The 18,310-nt window shown below is 39.9% G+C and overlaps 1 protein-coding gene across 1 annotated transcript; it reads left to right on the top strand.

Annotated features, from left to right (window-relative positions):
* Positions 1-2,641: 2,641 nt before the first annotated feature.
* LOC4333883 (phosphatidylinositol 4-kinase alpha 1) lies at positions 2,642-17,877 on the top strand. The gene is made up of 26 exons (XM_015775682.3): positions 2,642-3,580; positions 3,734-4,075; positions 4,168-4,329; positions 5,223-5,393; positions 5,527-5,685; positions 5,761-5,888; positions 6,019-6,325; positions 6,682-6,850; positions 7,433-7,650; positions 8,324-8,482; positions 8,567-8,749; positions 9,614-10,090; positions 10,165-10,524; positions 10,784-10,998; positions 11,371-11,548; positions 12,523-12,659; positions 12,745-12,898; positions 13,795-14,061; positions 14,209-14,286; positions 14,446-14,493; positions 15,209-15,381; positions 15,517-15,712; positions 15,958-16,098; positions 16,786-16,994; positions 17,072-17,233; positions 17,317-17,877. The coding sequence occupies exons 1-26, from the start codon at positions 2,828-2,830 to the stop codon at positions 17,573-17,575; spliced, it is 5,805 nt and encodes a 1,934-aa protein (XP_015631168.1). The 5' UTR covers positions 2,642-2,827; the 3' UTR covers positions 17,576-17,877.
* The last annotated feature ends 433 nt before the right edge of the window (positions 17,878-18,310 follow it).

The raw sequence follows: 18,310 nt of genomic DNA, 5'->3' as shown, positions 1-18,310 counted from the left end.
GTCCCCACCGGCCACTTATCCACACACGCAACTCCATTGCAACAAATCACCTACATATTTTAGAAACCCTCTATTAAGGAAATTTGGTTTATTTTTTGTTTCATAAAAAATGTTTCACCTAGTATACTCACAATGTTTCACAATGTATAGGTCTAATGTTACAGTAAACTGAAATACTCCATTGCAACAAAAAAAACCTACATATTTTGAAACCCCCTATTAAGGGAATTCAATTTATTTATTTTTTGTTCCACCGAAAAATATTTCATCTTGTGTACTTATAATATTTCACTATGTATGGATCAAATGTTGTAGTAAACTGAAACATTCTTTCGCTATTTGCTGAAACATTGTTTTTATATAAGGTGAAACAACACCCAATTTAAATGAGTGAAACATTCCGATATATCTGGTGGAACATCGTGCAACATTTAAAAATAATTCAATAATAAACTATTTTTTTCCCGTCGAAATATATCCATGTATGGTCTTGTTTTGAAGATTTAATTGCAATAAATTTAATGGTGCAATCGGATCATGATTTGGATAAGTAATTTAAGAGAAAAATCAGTTTAAAATAGTTTTGCACGTAAATCATACGCTGACGTCAGCGCCCGATTTTTTTCCAAACCAATCGGGTGCCCGAGCCGTAGACTCGTCCTCATATATCAACACGTGTGTGACAAATGATTAAACATTAAATTTAAAATTGCAAATAGTTAAGGCCTTGTTTAGTTCCTATTTTTTTTCCAAAAACATTATATTGAATCTTTGACACATGCATGAAGTATTAAATATAAATAAAAAAATAATTGCATAGTTTGCATGGAAATCACGAGACGTATCTTATGAGTATAATTAGTCTACGATTAGCCATAAGTGCTACAGTAACCCACATGTGCTAATGACAGATTAATTAGGCTTAATAAATTCGTCTTGCGATTTCAGCATACCTCATCTCAGAGTTGACCTATGAAAAAGAAAGCTTCTATGAAAACATTCTCTATTTCCTTCCTCAATCTGATGCCTTTAGACCTTACTCGGATTCGCGGCTACTCCCCGAAAATGCCTCGCCCCTTGTTCGTTTGTCGTTGGGGATTCATTGCTCGTTCTGCGATTATAAGTAACGTAGCCAGCCAAATTTATAGAATAGGGCTGCGGGCAGAAGGGCGGCTGCGGCACAACCTGGGTGTGGAGACATGAATGAGTCGAACCCTATTCATCATGATGTATTGTCAAAGAAGTGGCTCGGCGAGGGGCTTTATGCTGATTCAAGGCCGAAGGACAAAGCTCTTCCTCTTCGTGCTTGTCCTAAATAATGATATTCACTAAGGTGTGCTGGCTCTCTGCTTCAATCCATTTTCTTGCTCCATGCCATAGTACCAAAAGCTGCCTCTGATTTAAAAATCTAATTTGTAAAATTGGCTATGGAGATTTTGTGCGGTAAGAGATTCATACAGAAACAAAGGGGCCCCCGTTGCTTGTTGGGCACTGAACACTTTTTAAGATCCGGTTTTGGTAAGACGAAGATTTTTCACTTTCATGAAGATCGTTCTGAGGTAGAATCGAACCCTCAATCTCCAAAATGGAATTGAAAAGCTCCAATTTAAATAATGGTACCGGGCCCAGGGAAGAATCATTCTTTGAATCATCCAGATCTATCAATTTGCGAATTCAATAAAAAACGGACTGATCCTCAGAATACACCATCATCTTTCGAAGTGCGCTGTTTCAACCCTTCCCGGTAAAATTAAAGTATCCGCTGATACCGGATCGGATCACGAAGAAACGGGAACAACTTTCGCACTAGCAGAATGGGTACCACCGTCAAAACGGATTGAGAGGCCTGTTTAGTGAAACGAGAAGGCATGTTTGGCTGCCTTCGAAGGTAAGGTGATCTATCATGAGTGGGTCTAACGGGTTTTGTAGGGAGCACACAACTTCTCTTCTTCCCTCTCTAGAAAAGCTCCAACCGGATTCAAAGTAAGATGGTCGAAAGGAAAGGAAGAATAAGAAAAGGAAAAAAGCAATTTCGAGAGGAGAAGGACGAGCTATGAAATTAGTTTTTTCATTCGTGTCCGAAAACTTCTTCCGACATTCGGTCAAACGTCCGACGTGAAACTTAAAAATTTACATTTCGCGAACTAAACAAAGCCTAAATGTCCCGTTTTCACCGAGGGCAAACAGGCAACCAGTCTGGCTCCAGAGAAAACCCGGCATTTGCAGGGAGAATTTACTATTTGCCACTCTCTCAAAATGCCAGTGCTCAAATGCCACTCTCCCAAATTTTTATTCCCAAATGCCACCCGGGCCCACATGTCAGCCTCACTCATCATCGGGTCCCGCATCACTTTTGTTTGAATGGAGAGTGAGGCTGACATGTGGGCCCGGGTGGTATTTGGGAATAAAAATTTGGGAGAGTGGCATTTGAGCACTGGCATTTTGAGAGAGTGGCAAATAGTAAATTCTCCCGGCATTTGCACGTTGGCCTTGCCTGCTTGTCTCTCGCGGCCCTCGGCCCCTCTCACCCTGTCCCAACATTCCGCGGAGTAGAGTCAACCAAAAGAAAATTAAACAAAATAAAATAAATTACTCACCCAAATTACCCTCACCTTTGTCCTCTCCCCCCCTCTGGCTCCGCGAATTACTCTCGCGTCGGAAAAAGGACGGGGAGACCCTCCCCTCCTGTCCTCTCTCCGTCTCCGCTTCTCCGCCTCGTCCCCATCGCCTCGCCTCCCCCCCCCCCCCCCCAATCCCGATCTGCTGCTGCAGCGGCGACGACCTCCCCCCATGATCTGACCCCCGCCATTGCCGCCGCGGAACCCCCATGGAGGCGCTCAACGAGCTCTGCGACCTGGTGGCGGCGCACCCGGATCTCCTCCTCGCCGACAAGCTCGCCTGGCTCGCCTCCCGCTGCGGCGCCCCCCCGGCGTCGGCGTCGGCGTCCGCGCAGCGCGCGTCGCGGGCGCACCTCCACTCCCTCCTCGCCCTCGCGCGCCTCCTCCCCGCCGGCGCCGGGGCCGGATCCTCCCTGCCCGCGCCGCTCCTCGCGTTCCTCGCCTCCCACGCCTTCCTCTCGCCGTCGTTCTGGCCGCAGTCGTTCGCCCCGGCGCCCTTCCTCTCCAGGCTCCTCCCCTTGCTCGCCGCGGCGCCGACCTGCCCGGCGCTCTCGTCGGCGCTCTCCGCGGCGCTCCTCGCCGCGCTCGACGTCGCTGACCCGGCGTCCGCGCCCCTCGCCCGCGCGTTCCTCTCCGCCGCGGCGGCCAGCCCACCGACGCTCCTCCCCGCGGATGCCGCGCCCGTCGCCTCCCGGCTGCTCCTCGAGTTCGCGGGCTCTGAGGAGGCGCCGCCCAAGGCCAAGGGGAAGGGGGAGTACGCGGCGGGAGAGGAAAATGGAGGGGTCAGGGAGGTGGTGCAGAAGTTCGAGGAGGAGGAGGTGGAGGAGCTGGAGCGGAAGGAGGTCGCCTTCAGGCTCATCGTGCATGTGTTGGGGGGCGAGGGTGGTCTGGAGTCCGATAATGTTGCCAAGGTCAGGAATGCCGCCGCAAAGCAGGTCCGGTCGCTCTCCGAATTCCTGAAGGTGAGACTAGAATGTGGATGACCCTTCGCGGTTCATGTGCACAACGGAGGTTCCTGCATTTGCATTCGCCGTGTACATGCTGGCGAGTTGGGTGTATCATGTATGCTTACTTGCTGTTACTTCATGATTGATGTGATGGTTTGCACTCCGCAGATTAGGAAACGGGACTGGAGAGAGCAGGGGGCACAGCTAAAGACAAGGATAAATACCAAATTACTCTGTTGCCAGGCTGCGGTAGTGGTGCTGGTTCGGAGCGTTTCTGCCATGGATGTTGATAGCAAGGCTTCCAAGGATATGCTCCAGCAGACTCTAGCTTGGTTTATCGAGGCCACTAAGTCATGCATCCTCTCATCCTGGCGCAAACTGAAGATCTGCGAGGAGCTATTTTGCACGCTGCTCAATGGTATCAGCCAGATAACTGTCTCACGAGGGGGCCAACTCCTGCCAGTGCTGCTGATCCCTTTGAAACCTCTCGTCGTCAGCACTTGTTCCCAGGCATGTTCTTTTGCACCACTGTCGCTTGGACTCCTGAAATTTATGTGTTTATAGAGATGCTTTCTGATGTGAAACCGGCCACGTTGGTATAGGCTGACATGACAGGTAGTAGCCCTGGGGCTTTGTTCGATGCAGTGGTTAAGTTGAGCTGTGAAATTATAGAGTTTGGCTGGACAAAGGATAGGGCTCTGGTCGACACATTCATTATGCGGTTAGCTGCATATGTCCGTGAACGAAATGATTATGAGGAGGAGGTATTCCTTTATCCTTTTGGAAATTTTCTAGTTAAATAAGATTTGCTACAACACAAGTGTCATTATGCTGGGCACTAGATGAACATGTTGTACCATATGTTAATAAGCATTATATGAGCAATCTCACTATGTGTTATTCATGCATGTTTTATGAAAACACTGTTACTGTTTTTTTTAAAAAAATAACTGCCAGTTAACGTATGAAAGTTATAGCTAAGTTTTTTTAATATATACTGGTACTTGATAGTTAGTACAGTTGCCACCACACTGAAAAAGCTTCAACATAAAAGCAGTTATTATCTACCTTACAATTGTTGAATGGAACATGCCCCAATTATTCCAACAATTGTCACTTCAGCAGTCTTTCAACATGCTAAGTTACCATGATGCATCATTTTTAGAGAAAAGGCTTTACGCCCAGCTTTCATTAAAAAGCCAAATAGTTCATACACCATGATGCATCATTGGTAGCCTTATAGGTTTGCTTTTTAATTTCATATGAGTAAGGCTGTAAGGGTGTAAGAGAAGATTAGCTTGGTCTTTCTATAAGCAATTTTCATCCATGATGCTGTGGTAAACTCATGATTATACTGTGAAACCAGAGATTCAGGTTAAAATCGGAGTGTTTCTTTTCCTTTTCACATTCTCCAAAATAAAATTCTGACTGTTAACATCCTTTTATTTTATTGTAGTAAAAAAAAATGGAGTTTGATTATCAGAGAGCATTTCTGGCTACAAATATGCTGGCATCATTTTCTTGCGGAATTCTAGTTGTTTATGAATATATGCTAATGTTCAAGTTAAACTTGCTTTTGCCTGCCTGCATACAAAGACAATATTTTTTTAATTAGATTTTAATTGCTGGTCGTTTTCTTGACCGTGAATCCTTTCAGGATGGCAAAGAAAAAGACGCAGTTCCGGTGATGCGACTTAATGTTATCCGCCTTCTTGCTGAGTTATGTGTATGCTTGAAAAAATGGGAAGTTGTAGACATGATTTTGCCTCTTTTCATTGAACATTTAGAAGAGGGTGATGCTTCATCTCCAAGTTTATTGCGACTTCGGGTATGGAACTTCTGTATTGTACCCACTACCATATTTATTTTTGTTCCATATCTCTTGCTCTTACCTGTGTTCAAATTTAGTGGCATTGCTTGTGACTCTTAAACAAAAGCACCCTTTTTGTACTCTACTGCAGTTGTTAGATGCAATATCTCGTGTGGCATGCTTGGGTTTTGAAAAGTCATATCGTGAGAGCATTGTCTTGATGACAAGAAGCTATCTCGATAAGGCTAAAGCTGTAGGATCTGCAGAAAACAACACAGTGCCATCAGAAGCAACAACTGAGAGAATAGAGGTGTGTACTACATAAGAAACTTATTTTACAACTTGTGTTCCAATTTCCATGCTAACTGTGTCTACAAAATTCTAGACTCTTCCTGCAGGGTTTTTGCTTGTTGCTACTAATCTCACCAGCACAAAACTCAGGTCTGATTACCGTCATAGGCTATTATCTCTATGCTCAGATGTGGGCTTAGCTGCTGAGTCTAAAAGTGGGAGGTAACTTGCCATATTGTTGATATATATCGATTTCATGAGTTTTGATGTTCAAACTTGAATGATGTATTTTTATGTCTTAACTAATTAACTGCAGTACTGTGTGCTTAACATAATATTTCCTTTACTGCAGGAGTGGTGCTGATTTGATGGGTCCATTACTTCCTGCAGTTGCTGAAATATGTTCTGATTTTGACCCAGTTTCAACTGTTGAGCCATCATTATTGAAATTGTTCCGTAATTTGTGGTTCTACATTGTCTTGTTTGGACTAGCTCCTCCAATACAAAGCAATCAGACACCTGCAAAACCAGTTTCCACTTCATTGAACACTATGGAGAGCATCAGTGCTATAGCTCTTCAGGCTGTTTCTGGACCCTACATGTGGAATAGCGAATGGTGTGTAGCAGTGCAACGTATTGCACAAGGAACTCCACCACTGGTAGGTTGTTTGGGTCCATAGGGATGGAAAACAGATCGTTTCTTATGCAATAAGTAAATTCAAACTTGTTTTCATTCATTTCCTGGTACTAGAGAGCATATCTTATTATTGAAGAGGTACTTATAACATATTATTGAGTGTTATTAGTTTTAAAGCCTATTGATGTTTTACATAACAATGGATTAGAATAGTCTGATAACTACTGTCCTCAGTCATTCACATATGTTTGTCTCTCCTTTCATGGAGAAGTTAACAGTTAGGATTCTTAACCCCCTGTTGATCATCCTATGCTGACGGTTGGCTGTCTTACTTTCTTTAATACCTTGTATCTACCATGTTTGCTTTTCTCATTTCAGGTTGTCAGTTCAGTGAAATGGCTTGAAGATGAGCTAGAGTTAAATGCTCTCCATAACCCAGGTAGTCGCCGTGGCAATAGTAATGAAAAGGCTGCTGTTGGACAGAGAACTGCACTTTCTGCGGCTTTAGGAAGTCGAGTTGAGGTAGCAGCAATGACTACAATTTCAGGTCAACATTTATTCTCTGTCGAGTCATTCGCTGCTTATGCATTTGTTTATTTTGTCTCGCACAAATAAAATATTAACCTCCAATATAGTAAAATTAATGTAGAATTGCATTTAGGTCCTTAAAATTCACAATCATCTGGACAGTCCACTAGCAAAATGTCTTGTGCATGTCTACATAATAGTGCCTAGTCCACTTACCAGAAAATGCTAATTTTATGAAAGTTTTTATCGAGAGATTTACATGTAAGATCTTCATATATCAACCTAAATATTTAAAAAGACATTGATACTCAAAAGTTAAAAGTTTGAGTGCATCTATGCCCAAGCCGACATGTATTTGTGACTGGCGGTAGTTCTTTTTGGCCTTGTGCAAGGATTAATTTGTAAAAGCTAGAATCTGCAGTTTTTGAAGAGAGAAGGATGAGATTATGAGAAAAATGTTCAATTTTCATTTTCATCATTAGAAGTTTAACTTAACTGGATTATTGGACTCACATACCAGTGGCTTTCTTTATGAAATGTTACATTAGATAAATTGAATTCTTTAAGTATGAAACTGATTTTCTTTTTGCTTTATTTTCAGGGGTTAAAGCTACATATCTCCTCGCAGTTGCTTTCCTTGAGATATTGCGCTTTAGCTGCAATGGCGGCATACTTTCAGCCACCTCTACATTGAATAAATCAAATAGTGCATTCAGTTGTGTGTTCGAATACCTGCTAACCCCGAACTTGACACCAGCAGTATCTCAGTGTTTGACTGCAGTTGTGCATAGAGCTTTTGAAACAGTGTTGTCATGGATGGTACAACTCACACTTCATCAATTTTTTGAGGATATAAGTCATGTATTTTTTTGTCCTTTCATTATGGTGTTTAGCTATGTAGTACTGTAGTCCATTATCTCTACAATAGTTCCCTTTTTTGTTAATTCAACTCCTTGTGTAAAAAAGATACACAACTTCCTATTGTGATGAACCACACATTCTTTCCATTGTTTTGCAGCCTTGATCTCTTATGGCAGCACTAATATCTCCTTTTGCTTCAGATATGCCTGTTTGTACATAGGACTATTGTTGAGTAAGCTATAAATTGTAGCGAACATATATTCATTAGAAGTGTACAAACAGCTGCTTTCTTGATCTGCAAATAAAGATATTGTCTCCCACAAGGAAAGGCCTCATGCATTGATGGTGGGATGTTTTTGTTTTCCCCTGAGCAATATTAATGAAGCATCAACCAACAATAGCAATTTTATGTCCAATAATTGGAATCTGCTTTGCATCTTATTTCATACTTTAGGAGTGCTTTAAATTCTGTTTTGTGTAATCTCGAGTTACTTCATCATCCTTTTTTTTTTTGACTTTGCATTGTAGTCAGTTTGGTGATTATTGTTTGTATTGTCTTATTTTTCTAGAGCACATGATAAACTTCTAACTTGTAGATGTGCACTGGAACAATTACCCTTTTTGTGCCCAGGAGGATCGTATATGTGACATAGGAGAAGGAGCTGATATAAGGGAATCTGTTATTTCTGTTCATGCTTGCTTCCTTATAAAGAGCATGTCACAGAGGGATGAAAATGTTCGTGATGTGAGTGTCAAGCTGTTAACTCAGCTAAAGGAAAAGTTTCCACAGGTTTGCTTGGCTGCTTGATTTGGTGTCTCATGTGTTATTTTTTATTGATTTGAGACACTGACACCTAGTATACTAAATTTTCAGGTCCTCTGGAACTCATCATGTGTAGATTTACTTCTAATATCTGTTCATAATGAGTTGACTTCTGGTCCAGTTAGCGATCCTGCTTGGGTTGCCACTGTACGCTCACTATATCAGAAGATTGCCAGGGAATGGATAACGAGTGCTCTTTCATATGCTCCATGTACAACTCAAGGCCTTATACAGGTTTAGCAAATATAATATTATTTTGTCTTATTTTGTCTAGTAGCATTGTTGTATGATGATGCATTTCTTGTTAGTAGATGGTTATTGTCCTGTCAATGATAAGGTTGCCTATTTCGCTTGTCTGATTAAGATTGAGATTGCTATCTCATAGGTTCTTTTTAACTTCGATTAGATGTTTGCACAGTGGTCACAGGTTCTTCAGAGTTCACAACCAAACTTGAAAAGATTTAAATGTCTGATTGGCAGTTTTTCTACAGGAATACTAAAGATGATTATGGTGATGCATTTCTTGTTAGTAGATGGTTATTGTCATGTTAATGATATACCTATCGCTTCGCTTGTCCGGTTAAGATTGAGATTGCTATCTCATAGGTTATTTTTAACTTCCATTAGATTTTTGCATAGTAGTCATAGGTTCTTCAGAGTTCCCAACCAAACTTGAAAGGATTTAAATGTCTGATTAGCAGTTTTTTATACGGGAATACTAATGAGAGTCAGTATGGTATAAACTAACCATTCAGTTGTACCACCAGAAAGAAATTACCGAAAAAAAAAATCCTCTAGGAGTGTCTACTGTTGTAAGTTTGTAACGACTGCGTCACTGGCCAGTAGGCTCATATTCATAACATATATTAATGAAAGCATGTCCATCGTTGTCATCCAGTGGTCAAATGATACACACATTTAAATGGTTGACTTAAAAAAGGCTCTGAGACAGCAGCAACTGCTGATCTTTCTGTAATTGTTTATTGCACAAACTTTGTTCCATAGGCACCTTCCTGTTGGCATCAAAAGTTATACTATTTGTTTTATTTTCACCCAAGTCCCATAATGATTGATAGGGGTTTTAATTGTAATGCTTAGGAAAATTTTTGCAAGCCAAGTGGAGCACAAAGATCACAACATACAGCAGATGTTGTATCACTTCTATCTGAAATACGTATTTGTAGTGGAAAGAATGATTGGAATGGCATCAGGACAGCCAATGTACCTGCAGTTATGGATTCTGCTGCAGCAGCATCAGGGGCCAAAAAAGAAGCACCTGACATCACCCTGGAAGTGCTGTCAACTGCAGTAGTGACTGCAACTGTTAAATGCAACCATGCAGGGGAGATTGCTGGTATGAGAAGGTTGTTCAGTTCTATGGGAGGCATGAACACGGGCATGTCCCCCCTTGGTATGCAGTCTGCACAGCCCAATCAATCATTTGACGAAGTTTTTCTGTCAAGATTTGTTCGTCTTCTTCAGGACTTCGTTGTTACGGCAGAGAAAAATCAAATAGATAATACAGTGTTCCGTGAAACTTGTTCTCAGTCTACAGCATTACTTCTTGATCATATGGTAAATTGTTTGAACATATTTCATAATACCTTATTATTGGTTATGATTGCATTTGCTAATGATGTAACACACAGGTGTCTGACTCTAGAGCAAATCTAGATGGATTTTCTCAGCTTATACGTCTTCTATGCTGGTGTCCTGCTTATATATGCACTCCTGATGCAATGGAGACTGGGATATTTATCTGGACCTGGCTAGTATCTGCAGCACCTTCCTTAGGTCCTCTTGTGCTTGCAGAACTTGTTGATGCATGGCTGTGGACAATAGATACAAAATGTGGTCTGTTTGCGTCAGATATGAATTACTGTGGCCCTGATGCAAAATTGAGGCCACATCTCATTTCTGGTGAGCCTGAGGCACCACCAGAAAAGGATCCAGTTGAAGCAATAATAGCCCATAGGCTCTGGCTTGGCTTCTTCATCGATCGGTTTGAGGTGATAATCACACTTTGTTTATTTTATGGATCTCATGCAATTTCTTTCTGCTTTTCTAGGATATTGGCATGCATGCAACCTAGCTTGTACAATTTATGTTTGCCTCTACTTAACACCCTAGACCACAAAACTGTCCACTTTACTCCCTGAACGTTTAAGATCAGTGCATTGAACCCTAGGCTGGTTTTTAAGGCACTTTTGCCTCCAGGATAGACAACATGTCTAACTTACGATTACTCTGCAACAATTTTTTACTTAGGTGGTTCGGCATGATAGCATTGAGCAGCTTCTACTTCTGGGTCGGATGTTGCAAGGGACAATGAAATCTGCTACTCATTTTTCTCACCATCCTGCTGCAACTGGCACTTTCTTCACTGCAATGCTCCTGGGGCTGAAATTTTGCTCATGCCAGTCTCAGTCTAACTTGCAGAAATGTAATATGGGACTTCAGTTATTAGAGGACAGGGTATACCGGTAATAATCACTCCAATACATATTTTTCATATTTAATACAATGCTCTCTTTCCATACTTCTGAACTATATTTGTACAATTATTTGTTACTTAAGAAATGTTGATACTTCAGGAAAAAACAAAATAAGAGTTACAGGTTGTACTGAAAATTAAGGTAGAATATGGATGCTCGAAATCAATTTCTTATTGTCAAGCATGATAATATGCATCAACCAATGATTTTTTTTGGTTATTCATCTATATCATTAAGAAGGAATGCATGTATATGCATTTTTGCTTTACACTTTATTTGCTTGCATCTTCATTTTTTTTGTGCCAGCTATAATATGTTATTACTTGTTAATATATTTTAGTAGTACATGTTTTGTTTCAGTGCTGCTTTGGGATGGTTTGCTTATGCACCTGAGTGGTATGAATCTCAAAACAAAAGTTTTGCTCAGAGAGAGGCCCAATCCGTGTCAATATTTGTCCATTGTCTACAAAATGAGCGCCCCAGTGGTTCTGCTGATTCTGCTCCGAAGTCACAGGGACGTGAAGGTGAACCCAATATGGTATGGTGCAACTTGCATCTTTGTTCCCTTTTTGTTTCTTTGCACTTACCCACCTAAATAACTATCAATTGTATGGCGTAGCTGGTTGGGTATGGTTCAAAGACCATGGGTAAGGGGCCATAGGGCTTGCCTCACATCTAGCTTCTGGCAAAGCTTCTTGCTGACGTGGTAGAGAGGTTGTCGGGCTTAGTTCAACTTCAGGTCTCATTGCTTAAACCACAATGGGAGTACATTCCTTTTATGGGAGATTCCCGTGATAACAGTACACTTAAGAATACAATTTCAACTTCCCTTACAAGCCATATCTCAAAGACTAACTTCATATTAAACTGATAATTTTCCTAAGTAATTGATAGAGTACTAATTTAACTAACCCCTTTGTTAGGAAACTTATTTATTTATTCAAGGAAATAGGAAATGTAGTATGCTGGTATTTTTCATGCGCAGTACCAGCTACCATAATACTCCGTATAATTTATCGCCACTTGTTGACTGCTTACAGTACAGACCACTAGTGATGACTGTCATTGGTATGTGGATGAGGTCCAAGTATGTTGTGGCCTGGTGCCGTGAACCCATGGTGAGGAGATAAAGAAGAGATGAGTAACAGGCAGATAGAGAACAAGATAAACAGGGCTTGGCAAGAGGGGAAGATGCACAAGTGAGACGGAGAGAGATGGAGATAAATGGCATTTAGTTTGTTCTTCTATGGTTTAAACTGAAGGATAATGGCTTGATTCATAGGAGAGTCCTGATAACTAGTTGATTATTGAATCCAACTAATAGAGAACTAACAGGTAACCTAAGGGATGAATATGCCTAGTCTGCTGACACATGCTGATGCCTAATGCTGCTGTCGCTGCCCTCCGTGTGCATTGACCTAAAATAATTGCCATGAAAATCACTTCTCATCCATCTTCACTAACTACTTTTAAAACTTTTCTCACCTTGTCGCTTCATTCATTTATTTGCAGCTGGATCAGAACCACCCTGTCTGGGGCTCAGTGGATAACTATACAACTGTACGGGAAAAGCGTAAACAATTACTTCTTATGCTTTCTCAGAATGAGGCAGACAGACTTGAAGTGTGGGCACAACCGATAAATACAAAGTAACTATCGTCGTGATTTTTTTTTATTTATTCTTGACTCTGCTTTGAGTTCAAATTTACATGTATAGCATGTTATATATGGCAGAGATGCAGCAACATTTCGTGGTAAAATTAGCTCAGATAAATGGATTGATCATGCCAGAACTGCTTTTGCTGTTGATCCTCGAATTGCATTCTCAATGATTATGAGGTTTCCCACAAACTCGGCATTATCATCAGAAATTACACAATTGGTACAGGTATGGTTCTTGCTGCGTTCAGCTGCTACCTTCTCAGACAACAGTTTCTACCCATTTTTCCTTGTCATGCAAGTTCTGTTTCAAAATCTATTTATTCTTGTTTATCTTTAGGGGTGTTTTCAGGCTTTCAGCTACAGCAAGAGAACTCTTGGTGCATTTCTTCAATTAACTTTAATTCAATATGGCATATTTGTTTATATTTAGAATATATTAAGATGCCATCTTCAAGAATATTATAAAGTAATCTAAAAGATATAGCATCATAAATCCCCTTAAAGCAACCATGCAACCACATTGAGGACAGTAATTGGAGGTGTCAAAAATTAAAATAATTTTAGGGTGCTATTACGGTATATTTTACCCCTATGGGCATGTCTACTGGTAAGTCGAAGAATGATATGACAACTGGTGCAGCTACGAGAGTTAAATAGTAATTCAGTCTATTGTTAAGAACGGTAGCTAATGTAACATACTATTGCTTTCCGATATTGCCAGTTTAATTTTTTTTTAGTGATATTTTCAGAATGTAAGGGTAGAACCAAATCTTCTTTTGACAACAGTGTGTTGTGCAATGTTTGTTTATTTTTTGTTTCTGCTATGTCTTACCTTAAATACTGGAATTTTGGAACTAGCGGATGCTCTCACTGTGTTGAACACTTGAACTTCCACTTGAACTCATGTAACCAAATAAACAGTATCTGAGTGTAGTAAAAGTCAGATTTTCTCCTGGCTTATTTTGTTAGAGTCGAGGTAGTAGGTGTATCTGCTGACTGAGTGATAGTGTTTTGTGTTTGATTTTTTTTCGTGTATTTCGTAAATTGTTCAACTGCTATTTTCTTTCAGTAAGAAGGGTGCCATATGCTGTTATGTCTTACAATGCTCTCTTGTCCCTGTAGACACATATATTGGAACTCCGTACAATTCCTGAAGCATTACCCTTTTTCATCACTCCAAAGGCAGTAGATGAAAATTCATCATTGTTACAGCAACTTCCACATTGGGCTCCATGCTCTGTTACACAAGCATTGGAGTTTCTTACCCCTCCTTATAAAGGACATCCCCGTGTTATGGCATATGTTCTTCGTGTCCTGGAGACTTACCCACCTGAGACTGTTACCTTCTTTATGCCACAGTTGGTACAGTCTCTCAGATATGATGATGATGTGAGAATTTCTTCCAGTGATATATATTTATTATGTTATGAATGCACCCTAGGAAAACATTTATTGCTTCAATCTGCGCCCTTACTTTATTACTCGTAAAGAATGTAATGCATTCGTCTCATTTTTTCTTGCCTTTGAACTCATCAGAAATTGGTTGAAGGATACTTGCTTGGAGCTGCTCGGAGAAGTAATATATTTGCTCATATTTTAATATGGCATCTGCAGGTAAATTTTATTTTATTTTTATTCTGTTATACCATGTTATCATATTCTACTCTATTCAAATATAAAAAAACATGTTTCATTCTTCAATATATGCCTAGTGCGATGTTCGATAACTGAGTTATTTGAATATCTAATTGAGTTAGGAAATGTAAATTGCAGGGAGAATGTGTTCCCGATGAACCTGGGAAGGAAGCAGCTGCACCAAAGGTATCCATGTTTTAAGATTTATGTACCTTTGCTTCGACTTTCATATTCTGTTGCATCATCAACACCACCTTGAAAAAGAAACCATGTCTTTTTTTTTCTTGACCAAACATGTCATTCTATTATATCCCTTGTCTGAAAGTTTATTGAGAAGAGTGGTGCTTTTTAAAGACAAAGTCATATATCTTCATAAGTTAAAAATGAGTTATGTTTGTTTGATAAGGCACATGGCAATTACTTGTTGAAGCCTTTATGCCTTTTTAGTTTTTACCCCATTTTTTAACCTCACGGTGAAGCACCATTTTTCTTTCTTTTGGAACTCTTTTTTTTTTTGTGATGGTAATTGATAATCTGAGTTTCCAGAAGTTTTCTAGCCCTTCATGGAACTGTACTATTGTTTCTGTTTGTATTAGTTCATTAATAAAGGGCTTGAACAATTCATTATGCATTATTCTTGTGCGTATGAAGAACCTCATATCGTAGTATTACATTTAGACTTGCGGTAGGCATGATGCATTTGAAACATGAGATTATTTGTCCTTGTGCTTCTTGCCCTTCCAATGTGATGCTTTTCTGACTAAAATGGTAACTTTGACTTGTAATTTGTTCATATGAGATGTTTTATAAAACTGTGGCAATGTCATACAGTTTTGTTTCCTGCCCTCCTTCAAGCTCGAAGATATGCAATGTGGTGTTAATAGCTCCAATTATTTTTCAGGCCACTGCATTCCATTCCTTGCTTCCTGCCGTTAGGGAGAAAATTGTTGACGGTTTTACTCCAGAAGCTCGTGACATGTTTGAAAGAGAGTTCGAATTTTTTGACAAGGTCACCTCGATTTCTGGTGTTCTTTTTCCTCTTCCCAAAGAAGAGCGGCGAGCGGGTATTAAAAGGTACAAAGTAAAAACCACTGTAATGTTTCATTGAAGATCAAGAGCTTTCTACTGATATAATTTCAATCTTCTCATGCGGGTTCCAATTAAATATGTCCTTATTAGTATCTCATTATCCTAAACTTGTCCTTGCAGGGAGCTGGAGAAGATTACTGTGCCAGGTGATGATCTGTACCTACCTACTGCAACAAACAAGTTTGTACGGGGCATTCAAGTAGACAGTGGCATTCCTCTCCAGTCTGCTGCTAAAGTTCCAATAATGATTACTTTCAATGTGGTTGATCGTGATGGGGACCCAAACGATGTGAAGCCACAGGCTTGCATTTTTAAGGTAAATATATCTTTTGCAGTGAAATCTCATGGTTGTAACCTATGGATATAACGAGTTATGGAGCTATAAGTCTCAATTCATGTTTACTATGGAATTTCAGTTCATAAATTAACTGAACATAAATTAAAACTTGCATTGGATAAGTAAATCTATTGAAGGATGCAGCAAATGTGGCAGGAACCATCTTAGTGTCTAGCATCCAACGTGCTTCACAGTTGACATGAGCATTTTCTATGTTACAACAGGTTGGTGATGATTGTAGACAGGATGTGCTGGCACTCCAAGTTATTGCTCTTCTAAGGGACATATTTCAAGCTGTTGGATTAAACCTTTATCTCTTCCCATATGGTGTTTTACCCACTGGACCAGAGCGAGGCATAATTGAGGTAAGCATCCATCTGTAGTTATTTAGTTCCTTGTATCTATATGGACTAGGGATCACTTATTACTGATCTTGAACAGCAGTTAATCGACATTTTATTACACCGTTATGTCATGTTTAGCAGTATAATATCCCTGCAAATGTGAATAGTGAATTCAACAAGAAAACTTTACTTTGTTATTACTCCCTCCGTCCCATAATATAGCTACCTTTCTAGTTCAAATTAGGAGTATGTTATATTTGACAATAGAACAACTAAAATGAGCATGGTTCAAAACATGCTCTGGACTCTTTTCTCCAAATTTAATCAAGTGATCTCTAATGTCTAAGGGCCTGTTCACTTTGATGCCATTTTCAACTATACCATTATTTTTGGCAAAATTGCCCAAAAAAAATGTCTATATTTAGTTTGTTGCCAAATTTGGTAAATACATAAGAAATCCTGCCAAAATTTGGTAAGGTTTATTTTGGCTACAATCTGAACAGGCCCTAAGATATTTTAAAAAAACAACTCTAACTCTGGTTTATTTTAAATGAAATATTTGGAGCTACCATTTTTATGACAAGTTGACACCTAAGTAATGAGTCAAGTCTACGTCTTTCATGACTGAGCAATTGTCGTTGTGTATTTGTTGTTTACCTGTTCTATTGGTTTCCTCTTGTCAACCTTCTTGATCTGACCACACTGCAGGTGGTACCAAATACTCGGAGTAGAAATCAAATGGGTGAAACAACTGATGGTGGTTTATTAGAGATATTTCAGCAAGACTATGGCCCTGTAGGTTCACCTTCTTTCGAAGCTGCTCGCGAAATGTTCATGATCAGTAGTGCTGGATATGCTGTTGCTAGCTTGCTTCTTCAGCCAAAGGATCGGCATAATGGCAATCTTCTCTTTGATAGGTACGATTTACTTTTCTGTCCTAATTGTAATGAGTAAACCTGGAATTACCTGGTTAATCATCATCTTGCTTGTGCAGCCACGGGAGACTAGTCCATATTGATTTTGGATTTATTTTGGAGATTTCGCCTGGAGGAAACATGGGGTTTGAAAGTGCACATTTCAAGTTAAGCCATGAGATGACTCAATTGCTTGATCCATCTGGAACAATGAAGAGTGACACTTGGAATCAGTTTCTGAGGTAAATATTTTCCATGCATTTTCTTCTAATTAACTAGAATTGGAGTTGTTGCACATGCTCTGAGTCAAGCATTGTTCTTTCAGATTGTGTGTCAAAGGGTACCTAGCAGGAAGGAGACACATGAATGGGATTATTACTACCGTTAATTTGATGGTGGACAGTGGCCTGCCTTGCTTTAGCAGGGGAGAACCTATCGCTAATCTGCGAAAACGTTTTCATCCAGAGATGAACGAGCGTGAGGCTGCTAATTTTATGGTCAGAACATGTGTGGATGCCTACAACAAATGGACTACCGCAGGGTACGACTTGATTCAATACTTGCAGCAGGGTATTGAGAAATAGTCTATTTCTCCTTTTGTAAATGGGGGGTCGTGTACATCAATTGTATGTAGCCACTAATTCTTTTATGTAGAATTATGTTGTTGAGCGGTTCATTGTATGGTAAGAACGGTGATTTCAAGCGACTAACAGAGGGTGTATCAGTGTAAGTTAAACAGTGCCTATTCATTTTTTTGTTCCTTTTGTAAGACAGCCGAGCTAGTAATTCTATTGGATCGCGTCTTACAGAACGAATGGGTCTTTGTATTGGCATGTGGATGTATTGTTATCTTCTTTTCGCGAATATGTGAACATCTTTTTCACTATGAGACGGTATTATGCAATGTTAGCATGGGCGGAGTCCTGTATATTGTTTGTTTTAAATACAGCCTCACGATAGATTTGCCAGGTAATGGAGAAGAATGTACGTTCGTACACCACATCATCACTGTGGTGATATCTGTAACGATGCAAATATAAAATGTGTTGCGAGTCGTAATTCCTAAATCATACTATATAACTACTCCACTTGGTGAATGGCAAAGTGAAAACGTCATGCTCAGTGTCTTCCCTGATCCCAGATATGTAAATATTGTTACGACTAACCAACTACGAATCTACCATACAGAACATAAGGATAGCAAATAATATACTCCCTCCTTCCCTAAATGTTTGACGCTGTTGACTTTTTAAAACATATTTAACCATTCGTCTTATTCAAAAACTTTTGTGAAATATGTAAAACTATATGTATACATA

Source organism: Oryza sativa, chromosome 3 (assembly GCF_034140825.1).
Source record: "Oryza sativa Japonica Group chromosome 3, ASM3414082v1".
NCBI lineage: Eukaryota > Viridiplantae > Streptophyta > Magnoliopsida > Poales > Poaceae > Oryza > Oryza sativa.
This window is presented reverse-complemented; position numbering and strand designations above follow the sequence as displayed.